Source organism: Dasypus novemcinctus, chromosome 21 (assembly GCF_030445035.2).
Source record: "Dasypus novemcinctus isolate mDasNov1 chromosome 21, mDasNov1.1.hap2, whole genome shotgun sequence".
In the NCBI taxonomy this organism is placed as follows: Eukaryota; Metazoa; Chordata; class Mammalia; order Cingulata; family Dasypodidae; genus Dasypus; species Dasypus novemcinctus.
The window spans coordinates 45239193-45264219 of NC_080693.1; the positions used below are offsets into that span (position 1 = coordinate 45239193).

The window sequence follows — 25027 nt, forward strand, 5'->3', positions numbered from 1 at the left end:
TCATGAACTTTGGTTCATGGAAATCATACTTACATCAGGACTTTTAAGAGCAGTTTCCATGGCTAAACCTGGACCAAAGCCAGTCAATGTTTTCACATTGGTAGATGTTGGAAGTGGTCTCCGACACTGGGTAAAGGCCGAAAAAGCCAGGGATTTTAAATGCTGGGTGTAAATCTGCCTATCTTCATGCTTCACAGGTTGCAACAGATACTGACATGGAACAATCTAAGAACATATAATAGACAAACATATGTTAAACTTGCAACATGACAACAAAAATAACTTTGAGTCCAAAATCTCTCCTAAAAATTTTTACAAGAAAATTGACACAAAACTTTAATTTGGAATGATAATCTAAAGAATTATGTTTTCTAAAAAAAAAGAAAAGGATGCCCACTATCACCCTTCCCATTTAACACTGTGTTAGAAGTACTTGCTCGAGCAGAGGCAAGAACCAGATATAAAAGGCATCTAAATTGGAAAAGAAGTAGTCAAAATTTCACTATTTGCAGATGATATGATCCTATACAGAGGGAAAGCCCTGAGAAATCTACAATAAAGCTTCTAGAATTTATGAAGCTGCAGGTTATTAGATCAATGCATAAAAATCAGTAACATTTCTGTACATCATTAATGAGCAATCTGAGCAGGAAATCAAGAAACAAATACCATTTACAAGATGTGGAGTGGACATAACCATTCTAAGGTCCACAGGATGGAGGAATAGAGTATGAATTAGAGTGGACTTACTGATATTCTATTCATGAACTATTGTGATTAGTAATAGAAGAAAATGTGGCATTGGTGTGGAGAAATTGGCCATGGTGGCTGCTGGGGGTAGGGAGTGGGAGGAAGAGATGTGATGTGGGGGCATTTTTGGGACTTAGAGTTGTCCTGGGTGGTGCTGCAGGGACAGTTACTGGACATTGTATGTCCTCCCATGACCCACTGGCTGGACTGTGGGAGAGTGTGGGCTATGATGTGGACCATTGACCATGAGGTGCAGCGGTGCTCAGAGATGTATTCACCAAATGCAATGAATGTCTCATGATGATTGAGGAGGTTGTTGTTATGGGGGGAGGAGTGGGGTAAGGGGGGTGGGAGATACATGGGGACCTCATATTTTTTTAATGTAACATTAAAAAAATAAAGACAAAAAAAAAAGAATTATGTTTTCTTATAAACAGTCAATTTTGTACCAAAGAGTGCTCAAAAATTCCTACACCATAATTATATTAGTACTGCCTTTACCTATAGTCCCGTTGTACTTGATACAAAAAATAATTCAAAATCTCTGCAAACAATCTGCTTACTTTCTTTCTAATTTTACCTGCAACCTGTTTTATTTAGAAGTCTAGCTTACATAGGTATCTGTTATACTTTTCTACTTAGGCTTATGGGTTTAAAAATTGATTTATGAAGTTTAGCTTTCATAAACTTCCTAAGACTTCTCTTATATAATATTCAAAGTATGACTTAAAGTAAAATCAATATAATAGAACATTGCTTTTGGAAAATCAGTTGGAATATAGAAAAGTATCCATCAAACTGTTTTACGTAATTTATCTCATATTTATCATTCTTACCTGTACAGAAACAGTACTCTTGATATGAGGAGGAAGAGTCTGGACCATTTCCAAAAAGCATCGAAGTAGGCCCAAAGTCCATATATTAGAAGAGTTAGTGCTCTCATCTTTATTTTCATATGTAAAAGGATCAATTATATAAATGACAATTGCAGGTGGATAGGTGACTGCATGTGAATCCCCATCTGTGGGGATTCCCACTTTATCCCGTTCCATTGTGCTAAAATTGGAGGTAAGAGTAAGACAGTTAGAGGAGGGGAAAAGTTGTACTGTACTTGTTTAGGGCAGCATCAAAGCAGGTTCTTAATATTCTCTCTCCTTTTTTTCATGGGGAGGGGGTATCAGAGAAACTCTCTGAATATGAAGGTCATCTCTTTTTCCCCCAGAAGAACCATAAACATTGTACATACAATTTCTGAGTATACAAAGATCCTAGGTTAAGGGTCCTTGCATCAAAAACAAAGCAAAGCAAAGCAAAGCAAAACAAAACAAAACACCCTACAGAATTCTCAAAGCCATAGAAACATGGGAAGCAGATATGGCTCAAGCAACTGAGCTCCTGCCTACCACATGGGAGGTCCTGGGTTCTGTTCCTGGTGCCTCCTAAAGAAGCAAGGAAGACAGACACAGCAATAAGGCAGTGGGGAGAAATAAATAAAATAAATCTTTTTAAAAAACAACAAAGCCATAGAAACACGAGAGATCACCACTTAAGAGATAAAACTGGGAAGGCGCATATGGCTCAAGTGGTTGAGCACCTGCTTCCCACATGGGAGGTCCTGGGTTCAGTTTCCAGTGCCTCCTAAAAACAAAAAACAAACAACAAGGAAACAAATGAAATAAACAAGCAGAGGAGCTGATGTGGCTCAGTGGCTGAGTACTGGTTTCCCACATATGAGGTCCTGGATTCAATCCCCAAGCACCTCAGAAAAAAAAAAAGAAAAGAAAAAAAAAACAACAACATAAAACGGAAGCAACAATAAGTTAAATTAGCTGCCCAAGATCACGAAATTGACTAGAAGCAGAGCTAGACCAGAAATAAACCAGGTTTACAGACAAAGTCAATGGTCTATTACACTTTTAGACTCTATACATTCATAAGCTTTATTCTGTGATGAAATTTAATTTTCTATTAAATACTATAATTTTGGATGCTCAAGTTGAATGGATAAAGCTGAGTAATAGTTTTTAGTCACATGAGTGCTGACATTGGGCAAAATTGTATCCTGGGTAGGTGAAAGATAATACTCAAGCTCAGGTTAACCTGACCTATAAATCAAAAGAGAAGCTCACTCAATACCTTCATTATAAAAGGAATAAAGAAACAGAGCTCTCATCTCCATTGTTGTCATTATGAATAACTTGACTGCCTGGAAACACTGTGTAAAGTACTTTCTGTTCATTATGTCAGACTACTCCCATTTTATAGGTAAGAAAACTTAATCAGAAAGGTTAGATAACTTCCTCAAAGTTACATAGCAAGTAAATGGCAGAGCTGAGATTTAATCCCTGGTTTGACTCTAAAACCTCTAAACAGGCTGGCTCAATAGTGACTTCTTAATCACTGGGGTGATTTCCATAGGTAAATCTATTTGACAGTTTCATCTGATTTAAACATCAGATGGACAGTTGGACTAAATGATTTTCAAGGTCTTAATCTTCAAGCTGAAATTCCAAGATTCTATGATACTTTATTAAGATCCCTCATTTTAATTTTATATGTAAAAGATTCAGCATTATAAACACTAAAATGTCAAAGAAAAGATAAAAGAACAAGTTCTTTATTTTCATTCCAAACAATAACTGTCCATTTAGAAAAAAAGAACATCATAGTATTTATATTTCTGTAAATATCGGTATTTTTAAAGGTACCTTTCAGACACATCAGGATGTGGTTGAGTGGGAAGTGAAGATGACTCTCCAGAAATCCCAGCTGTCTGTAGAACTGATGACTGTTGCCCTCCTAGCTGACCATTCTGAACTGTAGTTGCTTGTGTAGACATAGATGCTGCAGCACTACTGTTCATACTGCCAAAGGGTGGAAATGAGGGTAGTTTATTTGATGATACGCCATTATTCAAGCTGGAGGATGATGAAGATGGAGTTGTGGTCAAAGTTGAATTTGCTGTGGCAACTGAAGAAGATATGGCACCACCTGAAGTCATTGTCATAGTGCTACTTGCTGTAGATGCTAAGGTGGCAGATGGAGTGTTAGCATTTCCAGTACTTGTCATCTGAGGTGGAGTAATCAAAGATTGACTTGTAGGGGCAACTAAATTTGGCTGGGAAAGTAGAGAATTGTCCAATGGCTGGGAAGCAAGATAAGGTCCTAAAGATAATAAAAACACAGGGTATTTAATTCTTTATTTCACTAACTGGTTCATTCTTTTTATTCTACTATATAAATACATAAAAAACAATAATCTAGTTAATGCTTTCTTGGTAATTACCCCCCCTAAATTGCTTGCAGACTTGTATTTTACCATAGAAACTAAAGAAACATATTTAAATGGAACTACAAAGTAAACCAGCATTTTCATAATTAAAGAAATGGTTATGAAAGTGAAATAAAATTCTATTTCATAGGCACAATTAATTGTTAAATGTAAATAATCATATCTAGCAAATTTTTGTAATTATTATTCAAAGGGTTCCTAAATCACAAGTTCAATATATATTGACTACACTAGGAGCTACTTAAAATACAAAATGGTATAATATGAGAATTCAAATTATGGGTATAAGATTCAATATTTTAGTTCTATTACCCTTTGGAATGAGTCTAAAGCAAACCCATTAATATTTACTATGGCTGTTAAAAAGCAATTCTTAAATGCCTATCACTTTCTTAGCTCCAACAAAGAAATGTTTCTTGGTATAGAGCCAATGCCAAATTATTTTGCCTCTGAATTATTAATATATATCAAGACTTTGTTACTAAATTTAAATGAAAATGAAAATTCATCAGGTCCTACTGAAGAAAAGAAAATAAAATGTTTATAACCCACAATTTCTTCCAGATAGGACCCCTATAACCAAACTTTTTCTGTAAAGGGTCAGAAAGTAAACATTTTAGGCTTTGCAGGCTACACAATCTGACACAACTACTCAGCTCTGATACTTCAGTGCAAAAGCAGTCAGAGGTGATGTGTAAACAAATGAGCATGGCTGTGTTTCAATAAAATTTTATTTACAAAAATAGCTGGTGTACTAGGCTATGCCTTAATAACACCAGTCTTATACAATAAAAACAAAAGCAATACCTAGATCATATCTGCAGACTTGTGCATAAAGCTTGAGTTTGGAAAATGCTTCATTGTTACCATCAGCTGCCTGAGAAAACCATTCTGCCACCAACTTCTCTGATAGTTTTTTTGATGCAGTAGATCCAACTCGCATGATACCATCAGTCAACAGTCGAGAAATAGGTCTATGTTGACCTAACCGACAGGACTACAAATATACACACAGGAAGTAAGAATAGTGAATTTATTCTAATATTTGGATATATATTATAAAATAAACTATTCAAAATAAGCTTAATAATAATATTTGCGATAAAAATATCAAGTGACACTCTGCCATAGGTCTTTTTTTTTTACATTAGAAATTAAATAATTTTTCTTCAAAATTAAATTTAATATCTTTAACAAAAACAAAACATCCAGATAATAATAATGGCACTAGAACCATTTGGTTTGAATAATGAAAACTGGAAGAATACAGAAATAAATGATAAAAATGCAGTCATTTAAAATTATACCATCTACACCAATTCGTGTGTATCCCCAAGTCAAAACAAAATAAAATCTGATAAATACACTAAATGATGGTTCCATATACTTGTCGACTTTACCCTAAAGTGAATTCTGTAGTTCACTGATATTTGTTATAAGAAGTCCAAGTCAAATAAATTTATAATACTGGATTAGGCAATTTAGGGGATTTCTTAACTACAAGACATTACTTTATAATTTAATATGAATTGTGAATCTCTTAAAGGGTAATATAATACACAATGTTAACCCCAAACTTATTAACTAAGTAACTTCTTTTTCTGGGAGGATAGTGTATGACTAGTGTTTCATGTAACATTCTTTGGGAAAACTTTACTTATACAAAACATGTTATAGATACCATGTAAATAAAAGTGGAAATTTTATAAGGAGTTAAACCAGTGCAGACTAACAAGTCAAAATGTAAAAGAAATTGGAATCCCAAACATTCATGGGAAAAGAAAGATCTAATGAAATAAAACTTTATATCCCATACTACCTATAAATTATAATCACTGGTCTCAATGACAGATACAACATGGTAATTATAAAAGAACAGTCAAGAATTTCGGAACTGAAATGGAACTAGCAAGATCTAGCACAGTTTCATTTTACTATGAGGAAAGTAAGGCCTAGTATCATTGCCTGAGGTCTTAATCAATCAGGACTAGAATTTTTATAAATGTTTAATTTTTCTCCTGGTCATAAACAATGCTACCCTTTGTTTCAGAAAAGAGGGTTAACCATAAGTGGGATATATGCCTTCATTTTTTCCCCCCAATATGGCTATTTCCACTTGACCCATGGACCAAACATTTAACGGTGGATCCAGGTCAAAATGCAAAGACTGTAACTGGCTAGTAAGAGAGCTAAATATCTAACATGGTTATCACTCTTCCCCAATCAACTGAACAAACCTGCCTGGTGTATTTTATATATAATGCCACCTTTTTTTTTTTAACCTACCTCATATATTGCAGTAAGATCTCTAAAAAAGCTTTTGGCTCCATTTAACAAGGCTTCATTCTCTGGACAAAGTACCACATAGGCTATATCTCTTTGAGATCCATAGGGTTCCAACATAAGTCTCTCCCAATAAGGGAGAGCAAATGGAGAAAGCACCAGAAAATCATAATCATAACCCAACAAAAACGTGGGGATTGGCAGTGGTTCTGGGGATTCATCAGTTCCTAAATAAGAAAGACATATTTAAATAAAATACTTAAAAGCAGAACATGTCCCCTTTTTATTTAAATGTCAAAAGTCAAAAGGTTACTAAAGTCATTATTAGCAAAAATATTTGATTAAAGACAAAAAATACCTAATGCCAATCACTGAGACTTTCCCAAAGTTAGGAATTTCCTAAATGGTCTTCATAAAACATATTTGACTTATACTTTAATTTAAATGTAAAAAAATTAATTTACATGAAAAGACATATAAGTACAATAATACACGGGAGGGGGTTTTAATAAATAGGGACTGGGAAAAGCCTTCCTAAATATAACATAAAATACTTATGCATTAAAAATTTTATTGGGGGATGCGGACTTGGCTCAATGGATAGAGTGTCCACCTACCACATGGGAGATCTGCGGTTTAAACCCAGGACCTCTTTGACCTGTGCGGAGCTGGCCCACGCATAGTGCTGATGCGCTCAAGGAGTGCCGTGCCACACAGGGGATCCCCGTGTAGGGGAGCCCCATGTGCAAGGAGCGCACCCTGTGAGGAGAGCCACCCAGCGTGAAAGAAAGTCCAGCCTGCCCAGGAGTGGCACCGCATACACAGAGAGCTGATGCAGCAAGATGACAAAACAAAAAGAGACACAGATTCCCATGCCGCTGACAAGAATACAAGGAGACACAGAAAAAGACACAGCGAATGGACACAGAGAGCAGACAATTGGGGGCGGGGGGAGGAGAGAGAAATAAATAAAATTAATCTTTAAAAAAAATTTTATTGGGGGAGTAGATGTGGCTCAATCAGTTGAGTGTCTGCCTCCCACATGGGAGGTCCTAGGTACTGTTCCCGGCCTCCTAAAGAAACAACACAAAGAGCAAAACAATGAGCAAAAACATTGAGCAAAACAAGCAAATTAGAGAAAAAAAGAATGTATTGGGGATTGGAAGTGGTTCGAGCAGTTAAGTGCCTGCTTCCCACATGAGTGGTGCAGGGTTCAGTTCCCCAGTGTCTCCTAAAAACAAAAAAATCAAACAAGCAAACAAAAAAATCAACTCAGGGGAGTTGATGTGGTTCAGTGGTTGAGCGCTAGCTCCCCACACATGTGGTCCTGGGTTCAATCCCTGGCCCCGGTACTTAAAAAAAAAAAAATTAATGTGACTATATAAATTTTAAATTGCAGCATGAAAAATATATTATAAACAGTCAAAAGAATAACAAGAAACTGGAAAAATATTTGCAATGCATATGACAAATGATTAATTCCCACAACATAAATGACCTATAAATTCATAAAATGACCAAAAACCTAAAAAAAAAAGGGTAAAAAAACATGAAAATTGACAAAAATCTTTTACACATAAAAACATGCTGTATGTCACAACAGAAAGCAACTTAAACTAATAATAATATCAAACAATTATATTACTAAGTGCTAAGTACTGCTCAAAGCTCTTTACATTAACTCACTTAATCCTCACAAAAACCATAAGGCAGATACTATTTTATTTAGAGATGAGAAAACAGGAATGGAGAGGTTACAGATCATGTTTCTTTTTACATAAGAAGTGGCAGAGCTATGATGTGAATCCAGGAAGTCTACTCCTAACAGTTGTACTACTCTTTTACTCAAACTAGAATTAAATACCATTTTTTCACCCACCTACCCATCACCCATTGGCAAGGATTTGAAGAAAGAGGTACTCTATTGGTAAGAGTTTAAATTGGTATTTTAAGAGTAATTTGGCAATATTAAAAAAACAAAAAACAAAAACCAACAACAAATGTTTTAACCAAATGGTATTGAGCATTATTGAAAAAAATGGTTCAAAGTGCAAAATAGTGTATGTATATATAAAATGCTACTATCTTTAATTTTAAAAGAATAAAAGTTTACCACTGTGGAAGACAGTTTGGCGGTTCCTCAGGAAACTAAGTATAGAATTGTCACATGATCTGGCAATCCTACTATTAGGAATATACCCAGAAGAAATGAAAGCAGGGACAAGAATAAATATATGCACATCAATGTTCAAGTGGCATTATTTACAACTGCCGAAAGTTGGAAGTAACCCAAGTGTCCATCAATGGATGAATGGATAAACAAAATGTGGTATATACATACCATGGAATATTACTCAGCTGTAAGAAGGAGTAATTATTGACACATATGACAACATGGATGAACCTGGAAGACCTTATGTTGAGTGAAGTAAGCCAGTCGCTAAAGGACAAATATTACATGATCTTGCTGATAGGAACTAAGGATACTGAGTAGACTCAGAGGTAGAGTCTAGAAGATAGGCTACTAGGAGATAGAAAGGGAGTAGAGAGTGGTAAGCCAATGATCAATCTGAACAGAATCTACGATAGGATGGATGGTGGCAGTTTGGGAGTGGATGGGGGTGAGGGTGGTGCAACAATATGAGTGGGGTTGATGGTGCTGGAGTATGAATGGGAATGGGGGTGGGTGGGATGGCTAATTCATAGAACTGGGTAGGGCTGGATGAAGAAATAGGGGAATGTGTGATTAGGTGAACTCTGGGGAGACAAGGACTGTGGTTGAGAATACAATGGTGGGAGGGTTCTTGTGGGATCCATGGCAGGTGACTGTCACTGGTGTAGAGAGCTGGTGGTAAGAGGATGTGTGGGGAGGGGTGCACTTGGGGCATGCTGCTATGGAAAACGAATGTGTTTATGTTGTCAAAGGGTGTTTTCTCAGTGGTTGGAGATGCACACAGTAACAAACAAAATATTAAACTCCCATCCTGGGGACTCCTGCTTCCTCAAATAGAGGAGCAAAAATTTTAAGAGAGTGTGTATATATATATATATATATATATATATATAAAGCTTTCTGCAGTTGGGAGATCAGGAGGTCCCTGCCAGTTTGCTGATGTTGGACCTCGTCCTCACCCCTTCCTCAACCCTCTAGAAATTCCTCAATAAAATGGATTGGCTCTAAAAAAAAAAAAGTATATATAGGCAGTGCCCAATAAAAGAAAACAGACCAATGCCAAGGCTTCAGCATTAATGCTTGTATTTATAAACCTTATTCTAGTAAAAGTGAAACTTAGCTTAATGCCTAAGTGTTACCTCATGAAACCCATCTTGTTCCTAAAATGTGGCCTCTTCCTAAACCAAATTCAGCAAATGAACTCATTACTCCCCCTCCCCTCAATGCCATGTGGGACATGGCTCCTGGGGATGAGTAATCCTGGGGATTACTACTAAATGCTAACCAGTATTGCACATGGAAAAAGACCCTGACCAAAAGGGCAAAACATTATATACAAATGAGTTTTTATAGCTAAGAGATTTCAAAGTGAGTCAGGAGGTCATTTCAGAGGTTATACTTATGCATGTCTCAGGCAGATCTCACTAACTGCCACAGTAAACAAGGCCTCAAAAAAGGTGCTCCGGATGGCTTTAGAAATGTCCAAACACTATAGGCAAGGCACATAGCCTCATGAAATGAGCAGCCTGTCAGTAAGCCTTATTCTAGTATAGACTGAAATAAAGTCAGTCATTTCACATTACTTTAAGTTACTTACCATAAGAGCCTCGGCCAGCCATTTTATGAAATTGTTGCCATGTGAGAGGACCCTGAACGCCCCAAGGCCTTACTGTTCTTTTTTTCTGAATAGCATCCTGAAGAACCGGCTGAAGAGACAGGAGCATTCGAAGTATATCCTGTGAGCACTGCATACTCACATCTACAGCTATTTTTTAAAAAAAGTGAGTAAGAATTACTTTGCCAACACAAAGTTAAAATTTTAAGATAATAAAAAATATACATAGGGAAATCCAGCTCTTTTTCAAAAGGAGTAAGCATCTGCTTATGGAGGTAACTGTATTATTAAGTTTTATATCAAAAGATCTATAGAAATGATTTTCTATATAATTACAACCAAGAAGACACACAATAAAAAATTCACTGCAACTCTTCTCCATAAAAAGTCATTTATTAGCTGACTAAAAAATTTTTTTCTTGTTTCATTTATTTTGGTTACTTGTGATACTTTTACGTATTTTACCAGAAAGATTTCTGCCTTACAGTGAAATGAGTTATAAATCATGTTGCTTAGTTATCACCTTTACGGTGAAATAATCAGGTAAATAAGCCTAGGTTATAATGATAAAGTTTAATTTGGGGAAAATGGTGGACTGTAGCAACTGTGAAATATAGAACTTGTACAGTAACAGAAAAACTTACTCAAACTGCTAAAAATATTGTTATCCAAAGACATTCTATACATCTAGATTTACAAAATAATTAAATTATTATGGATAATCAAATTATGACTTGCATTTCTGACCAATTATCAGAATGGGTAAGAAGGATACTTTTAAAATATCAAATGGCTAAAGAATCACTAAATAATACTGATATAATAAATCTGTCCTCCAGTATGGTTAAGTTCTACCATTAAACCTGTTTGACCATAATGTTACATTAAATCATTCAACTTTAATTCAGGAGTATCTTTGCCTAAATGATCATTTCTAACTCTAATTCCCAGTATCGAAATAGTGTAGAGAACTAGGAAGTAATTTAATTTCAAATACACTGCTTAGTAACTACTATGCTTAAATAAACTATTACATTCACAATGGACCATGTAGTCATTAAAAGTGACAATGGAAATACTAGACTTGGACTAACCACTAAAAAACTGGTAGATGAAAGAGAGATTATAAAACTATCTATGGGATGTACTTTTCACATAAACTAAACTATTTTTATATGAATCTACACATAAAGTCTAGAAAAATTAAGTCATTAGCTAATAAAAGGCTGTTTATCATAATCATACAGGAAGCATTCTCAAAACACATATGCAGAGTCCTATCCCCCAGAAATTCTGACTTAGGTGGGGTTCAGGAATTCATATTTTGATTTTAATTCAGAGTGATTCTCATTGATACAATCTTTCATTCTTTAAAAAAATATATATCCATTGAGGACTTAGTATGGGCTAGCAATTATGCTAGCTGCCAGGAATACAGTGGTAAATAAATTCCAATTCATGTTTCAGGGACCTTTAAATTTTGTAGGGGAAGACTGATGTGATGAAACAGGATATAATTATGTATTGTAACAAGTGCTAAGGAAGAAAAACAAACATCTACATAAAATGAGATCTTAAAAAAAAAGTATTAGCAGACCATATATCTGATAAGGGTGTGTATCCAGAATATATAAAGAACTTTTAAAATTCAATAATAAAAAGACAAAAAACCCTATTGAAAATGGGCAACAGACCTGAAGACATTTCTCCAAAGTAGATATACAAATGGCCAATAAGTACCTGGAAAGTTATCATTAAATATCATTAGCTATCAGGAAAACACAAATCAAAACCACAATAGATAGTACTTCACACCCACTAGAACAGATATAATCAAAAAGACATTTATAGGGAAGTGGATGTGGCTCATGTGATAGGGCCTCCGCCTACCATATGGGAGGACCCAGGTTTGACCGCTGGGGCCTCCTGGTGAAAAACGAAGAGAAAGCGTGCCTGTGTGGAGAGTCAGTGCCTGTGTAGAAAGTTGAGTACCCGTGCGGTGAGCCAAGTGCCTGAGTGGTGAGCCGAGTGCCCGTGCAAGTAAGTCATGCAGCAAGATGACTATGTAACAAAAGAGAGACAGAGGGGAGAGTCAAGGTGAACGCAGCAGAGTGCAAATGACAAGGAACCTCTCTCCACATCAGAGGTCCCCAGGATTGAATCCCAGTGAATCTTAGAGAAGAAAGATGAGAAGAGAAGACAAAAATAGAAATAGATACAGAAGATCACACAGTAAATGGACACTGGGAAAAAAAAAAACAAAAAAAGCAGGGCAGGGGAGGGGAAGAAAAAATAAAATAAAATAAAATAAAAAGACATATATAATGAGAAGTATTGTTGAGGATGTGGAGAAACTGGAACCCTCACACACTGCTGGAGGGACTGTAAAATGGTGCACATGCTTTTGGAAAACAGTCTGGCCGTTTCTCAAAAGGGGAAAGAGTTACCATATGACCCAGCAAGTCAACCCCCAAAAAATGAAAATGTATGTCTATATAAAAGCCTGAACACTAATGTTCATCACATTAATATTCACAATAGCTAAAATGTGGAAACAAACCAAATGTCCACCAACAGATAAATGGCTAAAATGAGCAAATATATACAACTGAATTTTATTCAGTACTCATAGAGGAATGAAGTACTGATACATGCCACGACATAGATGAACCTTGAAATCACCCTATATGAAAAAAAAAAAACCAAACCCATGGGGAGTGGTTGTAGTTCAGTGATTGAGCTCCGGCTTCTCATTTACAAAGTCCAGGGTTCAATACTTGATACTTTCTCAAAAAAAAAAACAAAACAAACCAACTCACAAAAGACCATATATTTTATGATTTATTTACATGAAATGTCCAAAACAGGCAAATCTAGAGAGATAAAAAGTAGATGAGTGGTTGCAGGAAGCTGACAGGGAAGGGGAGAGGGTGGTTGGCAGGAAATGGGGAGTGACTACGAATGGGTTTCATTTTTGGGGTGATGAAAATATTCTAAAATTGACTGAGGTGATGGCTACACAACTCTGTGAATATACTATTTAAGTTGGTGCAAAAGTAACAGCAGTTTTGCATTGTTGAAATTTGCCATTTGAGAGTGGCATACATTCTTAAATAAATATGGTTATATTATACATCATTTTACCATGCATTTCTTGCTTTATGCTTTTTTGCTAATGACTTACTACTTGCTCTTTTTATTTATTTTAAACTATGGAAATGATGTTAGACAAAAGCAAATTTAAGCAATTTTCTTATTTGTGTTCTAAATGGGTTGTAAAGCAGTGGAGACAAAATGCAACATCAACAATGCATTTGGCCTAGGAACTGCTAACAAATGCACAGTGCAGTGTTGGTTCAAGAAGTTTTGCAAAGGAGAAGAGAACCTTGACGATGAGGAGTGTAGTAGCTGGCCATCAGAAGTTGACAATGATCAACTTAGAGCAATCACTGAAGCTGATGCTCTTAAACTACACGAGAAGTTGCTTAAGAATTCAACATCAACCATTCTATGGATGTTCAGCATTTGAAGCAAATTGGAAAGGTGAAAAAGCTCGATAAGTGGGTGCCTCATAAGCAGAACAAAAATTTTTAAAAAATCGTTGTTTTGAATTGTCATCTTTTCTTATTCTAAACAACAACAATGAACCATTTCTCAATTGGACTGTGACGTGTGACAAAAAGTGGATTTTATATGACAACTGGCAATGACCATCTCAGTGGATGAACTAAGAAGATGCTCAAATGCACTTCCCAAAGCCAAACTTGCACCAAAGAAAGGTCATGGTTACTGTTTGGTGGTCTGCTACCAGTCTGATCTACTATAGCTTTCTGAATCCTAGGGAAACCATCACATCTGAAAAGTATGCTTAGCAAATTGATGAGATGCACCAAAAACTGCAAAGCCTGCAGCCAGCATTGGTCAACAGAAAGGGCCCAACTCTTCTCCATGACCATGCCTGAACGCATGTTGCACAACCAATGCTTCAAAAATTGAACGAATCAGGCTACAAAGTTTTGTCTCATCCTCCACATTCACCTGACCTCTTGCCAACCAGCTACCACTTCTTTAAGCATCTCGACAACTTTTTGCAGGGAAAATGCTTCCACAACCAGCAGGATGCAGAAAATGCTTTTTAAGAGTTCATCAAATCCCAAAGCATGGATTTTTACACTACAGTAATAAATTTATTTCTTATTGGCAAAAAGTGTTGATTGAAATGGTTCCTATTCTGATTAACAAAGATGTGTTTGAGCCTAGTTATGATGATTTTTTAAAAAAAGATTTATTTATTTATTTCTCTCTGCTCCCCCTCTCAGCTGTCTGCCTGTGTCCATTTGCTGTGCGTTCTTCTGTGTCCGCTTTTATTCTCGTCAGCGGCACCCAGAATCTGTGTCTCTCTTTTTTTTTTTTTTTTTTATTTTGAGAAGGAAAAATGGTTTATTGACGGCTGGCCAGACTCGGGAGCTTTCTGTTTCAAACCGGAGACTGTGTCTCTTTTTGTTGTGTCATCTTGCTGTGTCAGCTCTCCATGTGTGCGGCGCCACACCTGGGCAGGTTGAACTTTTTTTGCGTGGGGTGGCTCTCCTTATGGGGTGTACTCCTTGCATGTGGGGCTCCCCTATGCGGGGGACACCCCTGCATGGCATGGCACTCCTTACGCACATCAGCACTGTCCGTGGGCCAGCTCACCACACAGGTCAGGAAGCCCTGGGTTTGAACCCTGGTCCTCCCATGTGGTAGGCAGACGTTCTATCTGCTGAGCCAAATCTGTTTCCTGATAATGATTTAAAATTCACGATGAAGCCACAATTCCTTTTGCACCAGCCTAATAAACATTCCATTGTATATTTTAAATGGATGAATTGTATAGTATGTGAATTCAATCTCAGTAAAGCTGTTAAAGAAAGTGTTCATGAGGTGATGTGATGGTAGGAATGGGCAGAAACATGGGTAATTTATAGTTTTCCTTTTTTGTATTGTCTAGATTCTTTCTCTTATTTTATATTCAAAGAGTTTTTTATTAAAAAATAATGTTGCCATTAAAATATACAAACTAAACTTTACACATTTAAATTATTTCAAACAAATATCCCAACATCTTGAACTTCTACTATACACCAGGCACTGTTCTAGTGCTTGGGCTATATCTGCAAACTACACAAACACTCTTGCCCATACACAGGACTTGCATTTTAATGAGGTAAGAGATAATAATCAGTCAGTTATATAGCACGTTAGATGGTATTAAGCAAACCCAATGGAAAAAAGCCAAAAAAAGCAGGATATGGAAACATAAAGAGGAATTTGCAATTTTTTATAAGATGGTCAGTCAGATCAGGCCTCACTAAGAAGACCTCTGACAAAAATTTAAAGATGGCAAGAGTTATTACCCAATGTAAATATCTGGGGGAAGAGTGTCCAAGGCAGAGGAAATAATCAGGGCAAAAGCCCTAATAATGAGTTTGCCACTGCTATAATTTAATCAAAATATTCCAATTTTGCACATTTAGGTTTTATAGCATTAATTATTTTTATATTCAATATGGTAACTGAAATTTAAAGATACTTCTATCTCTCTTAAGATGAACTTCTTACATCATCTTTATGGCTGTAGAGTTTTCTGTTTACACCAATGTTAACTTACACAAAAATTATACATCACATAAGACCCAATATTTGGGTCTTTTATTATTTATAATAATTTATTATATATATTATATATATTTATAATTTATTATTATAAGTTGGCTCTTAAAAGACAATTAAAAAAGGTTAATACTATTATATAAAAGTACCACTAATAGTATTGGCTGCTGCTATTATTTACTATTTTAACAGTTACCATTTGAGTTTTGCGATCTGTCAGATACTGCTCTGTTTTTTTATCTATTAACTCACTTGATCCTCTTAATATCCTATGAGGCAAGGCAAATATATTTATTGACTCTATTTTAAGAAACTGAGGGAAGTAGACTTGGCCCAATGGATAGGGCATCCGCCTACCACATGGGAGATCCGCGGTTTAAACCCTGGGCCTCCTTGGCCCATGTGCAGTGCTGATGCGCGCAAGGAGTGCCGTGCCACGCAGGGGTATCCCCTGCCTAGGGGAGCCCCACGCACAAGAAGTGCGCCCCATAAGGAGAGCTGCCCAGCGCGAAAGAAAGTGCAGCCTGCCCAGGATAGGCGCCACACACACGGAGAGCTGACACAGCAAGATGATGCAACGAAAACAAAAAAACACAGATTCCCGGTGCCGCTGATAAAGATAGAAAGTGGTCATAAAAGAACATACACAGCAAATGGACACAGAGAGCAAACAACGGGGGGGGGGGAGGGGCGAAGGATTGGAAGGGGAAGGGGAGAGAAATTAAAAAAAAAAAAAAAAGAAATTGAGGCAGAGAGAAGTTAAGTAACTTGCCCAAGGTCATAGTTACTTTAATTGTGATGGAGCCAGGGTTCAAATCCAAACAGTCTAACTCCACGGTCTATTCTTACCTATCACCTATATTCTTGATTTAAAAAACTAAACAAAACACTGATGGCAGTTATTCATACTTTTTTTCTTTTTAATTTGTTCCATGAGTATAATGCATTAGATGAATCATGATACCCTATCAGGAACAAAAGGACTGGCCCATGCATTGCACCCTTGTTTTATTTTGCATTTTTTTCCTTTAATAAAAATACAATGAATATATGTGAGCTCACTGCCCAACTAGAATGTTACCAGAAACACTCTCTTAAGTGCATCTCCCTATCCTATCCCTCAGCATTCAAGAATTAACTACTATCCTGAATTTTATATGCTCCTCTAGGGATGGGACTCAGCTTTGCCACTTACTATGATCTTGGACAAGTTAATGTCTTGGCTTTTCAGAACTTTATAAAAAGATTATCTTACAATATATAATCTTTTGGAACTTTTGCCTTCCTCCTTTCCACAATACTATTATAAGATTTGTCATTACTAAGATTTGCCAGTTTGTTATATATTAAGTTTTATTCCTTTTCAGAACTTATATTTCAAATATACTATATCATAATTATCCATTTTTCTGTTGATGGGCTAAAGTTATTTTTACATCTTTTGACCTTGCATTTCAGAAATTTAAACATCTTCAAATCGCCCAGAATAACAAGCACATTGTTTTATATGTGTCCAAAAATAACAAATGACACAAGGACCAAACAAAAGTTACTACACAAGGGGAGCAGATGTAGCTCAAGTGGTTGAGCACCTGCTTCCCATGTACGAGGTCTCAGGTTAGATCCTGATAACTGCTAAAAAACAAAAACAAAAACATGAAAAAACCAACTCTCACTGGGGAGTGGATGTAGCTCAGTGGTTGAGTGCCTGCTTCCCATGTACAAGGTCCTGGGTTCAATCCCAGGTACATCCTTTAAAAAAAAAAAAGTTTCTATATAGCACATACCACCAGAATAACAGATTTTCTTATCACAAATTTTATTTTGAAAGAAGCTAACTTTCTGTATATGTTAGTTTAAAACCAAAATTTAGGAAAGTTAATCAAAGTTTAATAACTTAAAGTTATCAAAGTGTAGGTTGGCTGTGCCTCAAAGAAAAATATCTACTTGATAATTTTAATAACAGTCATAATGATAGCAGCTTATATTAATTCAATACTTTCTATGTGCAAAGCACCATCCAATATGGATTAACTCATTAGATTGCTTCAGGCCTACACAAGGCAAATAGTATTTTCACTTCATTATTAAAGATGAAGAAGCCAAGACATTAACTTGTCCAAGATCATAGTAAGTGGCAAAGCTGAGTCCTATCCCTAGAGTTTGATTCAGAAGGTCTGAGATAGGGGATGAAAAATTGCATTTTTAACAAGTTTCCAGGTAATGTTTGAAGCTGCTAGTCTAGGGAAGACCGCTATTCTAGTTAATTAACTCTCCAACAACCCACCTCCTCCATTCACAGTGATAAAACCAACAGGAGGAAATTTTTCACTTTCCTGTTCAGGAAGGGAAGGTCATAGTTTAGGGGTACAGATGCAGAAAACTTGGTAGAATTGAATAGTGGAGTATCATCAAATAAACTACCTTAGTCCCATCTCTGAATGTTAACTCCCTCCTTTTCTCTATCTACAGTTATTCTCTAGGATAATTAATCCAGCTCTGTGACTTTTAATACTGATAATGCATGCAAAATTTAAAAAACAAAACTCCAACCCCAACTATCCCTCTGAATTTAAAACTCTTATCTCAAAATGTGTACTTAACCTCCTCCCCAATGCTTCCCTCCTCTATAATTATCACCACCACTCATCCAGTTGCTCAAGATAAACTTAATGCCTCTTATTTTATTTGTATCAGCAAATCTGCAGATTTTATTGCTTCTAATCTTGTCCAAGCTACTATCAAATTTCATCTGGACTATTGCAATGCCTCCTAACTGGTCTATCTGCTTCTATTCTTGTCCTCACCACAGAATCACCAGAGTGATTTAAAAAATACATGTATAGCGAGAGGATCATGTTACTTCCCTGCTTGAAATCATTCAATAGCTTCCAATCACAATGAGAATAAACTACAGAGTCCTTACGTGGTCTGTAAGACTACATGATTTTGGTACTTAAAGCTATTAGACTTCATCTGCTACCAATTTCCCCATCATCCAATGCATTCTAAATATACTAGCCCCTTTGCTAGTCCTTAAACATATTAAGCACACTATTCCCTCAGGGTCTTCGGGCTTTGCATGGCTTTAAACCCTCTTCCTTCAGTCACACAGTTCACATACTTCTACTTTATCTAGGTCTTTGCTCAGGTGCTGCCTAAGAGATGCTTCTCTGACCTTATATTTAAAATAGCACAATCTTATCTTTTCCATTCCTTTATCTGCTTTGTTTTTCTTTCAAAGCACTTGTTATTATCTATATTACATATTACTTTTTTTTTGGTTATTGTCTGACTTCACTAGATTATAAACTCAAAAAGAGGGCAGGAAATGTCCACTTTGTTCAATGCTGCACCTAGAACAGTGCCTGGCACATACTAGGTGCTCAATAAGTATTTAATAAGTGAAAGAATGTTGAATAAAGCAGATGACTAGCAATATTCTGCTAATACAAGCAAAATGTCCTTTATACTCCTACAAAAGCAGTAATTACAGACTTAAAATAACCGTATTATGATCCGTGAAATTAAACTGCAAGGAAATACCCCCTTTAAAAATGTCTTCCTTAAAAGAGTATTAAGTCTAAGTTTAAGTGTCTCTATTATACATGGGAAATTTCCTTTTTTTTCCTATGAAAGAAAAGCCATATAACTAAGGGAAAATAAACAAAAAAATTCTTTCACTGGCATACTTACCATTTCTTTTGGACCAGGGGTGTAAGCATGAACTTTTCACAAGTGCTTCATCAACTTTTCCTCCTGACATATTATCCATGAACTGACGCCCATGTTCTAAAGCAAGGTAGCAGTCACTGCAACAGTCCCGCTCTTCAACACGTACCCAATTGCTAACAACACCAATTTTGGGAAAAGGATCTTGGTCTGCTGCTCCAAAAGGTGAAAATAAATTAGTGCACTGATCCTGTAGCAATAATATCAACTCATCAGGTAATTTTTCAGATTCCTTTTGTCCTCCGTTAACATGTTCAGCAGAGGTAGCCCTGAGAGCTTCAAAACGTTTTTCTGTTTCTTTGCCACATTCTGTGTTGCGTCCTATGATATCTAGTTCATCTTCAAGAAATAATCCTGAATTGTTTCCAAATTTTCTGTTCATGACAGCACTGAAGCCGCAGGTACACCTATACTGTGCTTCCTGTGTTGGATCTGGAATGTAAACTCCAACATCAGCACCCTTGATATTCATGTTGCAGACGCAGATACAGCAACTGTCAAAGTTACAGTCTTTAAACAAATTCATAACTGATTCTGAAAGGATGAGGTTCACATAAAGACTATGTGCTTCAGGGATTGAAGGGACAGTTGCAGGTTCAACAGAATTTAGGGGTCTGCATGTAGATGGGGTGGAAGCTGGTGAATACAAGTCTGAATTTTCATATTTGACTGAACCTTGAGCACTAGCAGGTCCACCAGCTCCACGAGGAGTCCTTGGAGTCCTTGGAGTCCTTGGAGTTGGAAATCTAGGGGTGGAGGGGGAAGGAAGAATTCCTGCTCCACTGTTACTAGGAGGTGCACTACTAGAAGGCATCCCAAAAGAAGTATGAGTCTGAGGTGTATAAGCAGGGCCATACTCTTGATCCATAGTACTTCCATCACTAATGTCACAGGGTAAAAGAAAATCAAACATGTACATAAAGGAACACCACATTAGTAATATGAAATACAACTAAAAATGTCACAAATATTTTTCAGCTACACTGAAGATTATGACAGGACAATTTGTGCAAAAATTACAAGTATAATTAAGACTTATTTCTAGTTAAAATATCCATTTTAGGTGATTGCTGACAGCGGAGGACCAACCAACTAGTTCAAAATTATAAATAAAATCTGTATACACTTATCCACACCAGACATCCACATTTCATGACTATAAATTTCTTATATTTATGAACACTCATATTTCATCAATCCTATGATGCCACTGATTATAAATAAATACATTTCACAGACATTCACATGTAAAAAGGGATAACAACAATTTAAAAAGACTACCAATTATGACATCCTAATTTCTTAGATGTTAAAATGTGAAAAGTGTGTGAAATATTTTAAATATACAAAAGAGAGTAATTTAGAATTTTAAACCAAAAGGAAAGATGCTTCTAAAGACAAATAATCTGAGCATAAGGTCTTAAGTTTTCCAATAGTTTATCCACACTCATCTACTGCCATTATAATAATCTATTAACTAGAAAATGACTTTTAGAATTTTCAAAAGCCAGTATACCAAGTACTTTTTCCAACATTCCATGTACTTCTTCAATGGGAAAAAAACCTCTCCTACAACTAAACAACCAATTAAAAAAAAAATAGGTCAATGGCTTGAATAGACATGTCTCCAAAGAAGATAAACAAATGGCCAATATGCATATGAAAAGAAGCTCAACTTCATTAGCCATTAGGGAAATGAAAATCAAAACCACAATGACAGACTACTTCTTACCCACTAGGATGGCTATAGTTAAAAAAAAGGAAAATAACAAGTGTTGGTGAGGAAGTGGAGAAATAGGAACCTTCATAAATTGTTGGTGGAAATGTAAAATAGTGCACCTGCAGCGAATACACTCTGTTGACTCCTCAAAAAGTTACACAGAGAATTACCATATGATCCAGTGATTCTACTCCTAGGTATATACCCCAAAGAATATGAAAACGGGGACTCAGAGAGATATTTACCAATGTTCATAGCAGCGTTATTTACAATTGCCAAAGGTGGAAACAACCCAAACATCAATCAACCAATGAATGGATAAACAAAATGTAATATATACATACAATGAAATATTATTCAGTGGTAAAAAGAGATGAAGTACTGATATAGGCTACAACATGAATGAACTATGAAAACATTATACTGAGTGAAATAAGCCAGATACAAAAACATCATGTATTCATGTACATGAAATATGTAGAATAAGCAAACTCATACAAAGTAGATAAGAGGCTACCAAGGCCTGAGGGGGTGGAGGGGGGATTTATTTCTTAATGGGTACCAAGTTTCTGTTTGGCGTGACGAAAAGTTTTTTTAACAGATGGTAGTAAAAGTTGCACAACACTGTGAATGTAATAAATACCATCAAATTACATACTTTTAAATGGTAAGAATGGGAAATTCTGTTATATTTATGTGACCACAACTTTAAAAATTAAAGCTGTATAAGGATTCATATACTATAACATAATTCATACCTCTCTTTGATGAATGGCATTGCAGACCCTGAAGGAAGCAACTCCAATTTTCCAACAGTCCAACTCTGACGATACATACACTCTTCTGGCAATTTGATGGGGGGCAGACATTGGCTTGGTAGAGTTTTTAGAGGTGCAAACATGGAACATCCCACTAGAACTTGACAGTTTTCAGGCTTATAGACATAAGAAAAATCCTACAATATAAAGACCATGGCTTTCAGTATCTTATCTTTCAGGAAACAAAAATGCTGACATTGGCTTTTTTCCCCCCTCCTTTAAACAGAAAATAAAACTACAATATAATTCTCTCTATTCTCTTACATTTCTTAATGCTCAAATTGTTAACTGGAATAACCATGAAAGGATTTATGAAGACAGCAACAAACTAATTCTATAAGGAAATAAATGAGGTGATTTATTTTTCTAGAAAAATAAAATACTTTACCTTAATTTCAGAAGGTTTTGGGCTACAGAATCCCTCATCAACCTCAATTTTGAACTGTGTGCCTATGCTGGAATTATTTCCTTCTAGAATAGTTCCTCCTGGTGTTATATCCATGCTACCATATTCTTTATTATTCACATTCATTGGGGAAAATCCCATAATATGTTGTTCCAATGACGGTGGGGTAGGATACATCTTATGAAGATCTGCAGTGCCTATATTTAAAAAACACACATTTTAACATAAAACTGAAAAAAAGCTGGATTTGTTTTTGAATGGGGGGAGGTGGGGGAGAGGAACTGCTGAGATTAAAAATTTTAAGTTTATCTGGAGCACAGATTTGGGAAGCTTACTTATGCATGATAATGGGTCCAGACTTCCTGTCTTTGATTCCTTGCAGCTGGATTTATCATCTGATCCATTCACTAATTTTTTAGATCCAGGCTATTAACAAACAAACAAACACATAACACATTTATCTGAAATTTTACATGCAATGTGATCTCAAAATAGTAATCATTCAGATGTAACTTAAAATTAAAGTCCAGTGTGCAGATGTAGCTTAGTGGTTGAGTGCCTGCCTCCCATGTATGAGGTCCTGGGTTCAATCCCTGATACCTCCTTAAAAAAAAAAAGGGAAGGAAGGAAGAAAAAGAAGGAATAAAACTAAAGCCCATTCATCAAAAATAACATTTTGAATTTGTGCTAGAGCCAAGAAGATACTAGATACAGTTTAAAGACATAAATCACATCTTAGGCAATCACTGACTACAGATTAGTTTCTCTGAATGTTTACTTGATCAACCTCCAAACAGAAGGAAAAGTCTCTCCAAAGAAAATGACCAATATTTTCAAAATACATAGAAGCAAGAATATTCTACAAGTTAAAAATCTATTAAAATAAAAATTAAGAAAAACCTGCAATAGGAAGTGTTTGTAATTAACATCAGAATTGTTTCCTAGTAAAAGATACTTATAAAGTATTTGTCCCCTGAAGTTGAGGACATTAAAGTTTCTTATACATAATAAAATACCCCTTTGAATTCTTGTTTACTCTTTTACCTTGTTTTAATAATCTCCTTACCCTGCAAAAATACTACAAAAGGTAAAAATAAGCACAAACCTCAGAAAAGATCTCATATGACACAACAATAGGGTCCCTAAAGAAAAAAATTGTTTTACAAACCAAGTTTTAACATGTTTGATCTGTCACCAATGTTTTTAGAACTGATAACATTGGCTCCTTGTCACCTTGTTGGCCACTTTGTAATAAATATGTAGACTGAGCTCTGATTACAACATTTTACTGTAGAGGGGTCATAGGCTGATACACAAATGATAGCAGAGAAAAAGTATAAATGTACCAAACTATTCATGGATTGATATTAACCTAGTAAATAGTGCCCCCCAAAATACCATATTATGGGATACAGAGTAGAAGTCTGTATAGCTCTATCTGCCTTGATCACTTAAATGAAGTCACAAAATGTCCCCTCTCTGTATATATACATATGTACATATATACACTACATATATACATATATACACAAACATATATACATATATATGTATATATGCTGAGAGAGGATTAAAAGCATGTATTATATAGGACAAGAAAAACCATATGTACCATAGAAGTTTCCAAGCTACCTTTATGCAGATGAAAAAGGAATTCCCTTTTATGATAATGCAGCACCCAATTCATTAAATTGCCAGAGACTTGACATTCTAGGGAATCTCATTTTAAGCTTTAATTTCTTTTCTCTTCACCTTTCTCTGAAAATGGGTGTTAAAGATTAAATATTACTTTTTCTTCCTCTTTCATTGTTATAGTATGAATCTGTCTTATAATAATATGGCTGTGATGCCAAATTTAAAAGTGGTATTCCTTAATAGATTGATAAGGCACAGAATTATTATATTTATTTATTCATTCTCTAAATGAGCCAATTTAATGGTCATTTTTCAAACCAGAGGACCAAAGAACAGAAAAATAATTCTGCTTCTTAAGGGAATACAGAAAAAGAACATAAGGCAGAGCTCAAATTAAGTTTAATCATGTGTCTTTCACATATAAAAACAAAAAGAAAATACCTCGAAGTTTAAACTTGAATTAAAAAAACAATGGGATTTATTATAAAACATAGCACATATCTAGGTATTTCTTATTGTTCAGGTCTAAAACACTAGCATTTAAATCACAGATCACTTTTTAAAAATTTTTTTTATTTTTTTTTTAAATAAAAACTTGCATAAAATCAAGGAAAACAAATTATAATCCTAATCATAGGGGGATACTCACTGTTAGTTCATCTTCATCAGAATTGAAGAGATTATCGAGGTCAGTGTAAGAGACAGCCAGGTCTGAGTCATAAATCAAACTGGTTGATGGAGGACGGGCATGACTAGCAGGGCGTGGAGCATCTACATATATCAATCAGAAAAACAAAAACAAAAACTCTACAACTGACCAAATAAGCATCATTCTATGTATTTAAACTAGATATGTAACCTTAACCTTATAAGGCGGTTATGTAACAAGAAATTATTTTTATTTTTTGTATGGTGGTACCTTTCCCAGGAAAATCACCAAAGACCATGTAATCT

At 35.6% G+C, this 25027-nt stretch overlaps 1 protein-coding gene across 2 annotated transcripts in view; it reads right to left on the reverse strand.

Annotated features, from left to right (window-relative positions):
- Positions 1-25027, reverse strand: part of MED13 (mediator complex subunit 13) — a 99819-nt gene that overhangs the window by 17193 nt on the left and 57599 nt on the right. For both annotated transcript variants that reach the window (XM_058283879.2, XM_058283878.2), the window contains exons 12-22: positions 24723-24844; positions 22774-22864; positions 22421-22635; positions 21973-22169; positions 19459-20375; positions 10096-10263; positions 6329-6552; positions 4850-5039; positions 3459-3915; positions 1587-1806; positions 34-225 (exon numbers count right to left, since the gene is read on the reverse strand). In XM_058283879.2, the coding sequence (XP_058139862.1) occupies positions 34-225; positions 1587-1806; positions 3459-3915; positions 4850-5039; positions 6329-6552; positions 10096-10263; positions 19459-20375; positions 21973-22169; positions 22421-22635; positions 22774-22864; positions 24723-24844 (2993 nt within the window). The remainder of the gene's footprint in view (positions 1-33; positions 226-1586; positions 1807-3458; positions 3916-4849; positions 5040-6328; positions 6553-10095; positions 10264-19458; positions 20376-21972; positions 22170-22420; positions 22636-22773; positions 22865-24722; positions 24845-25027) is intronic.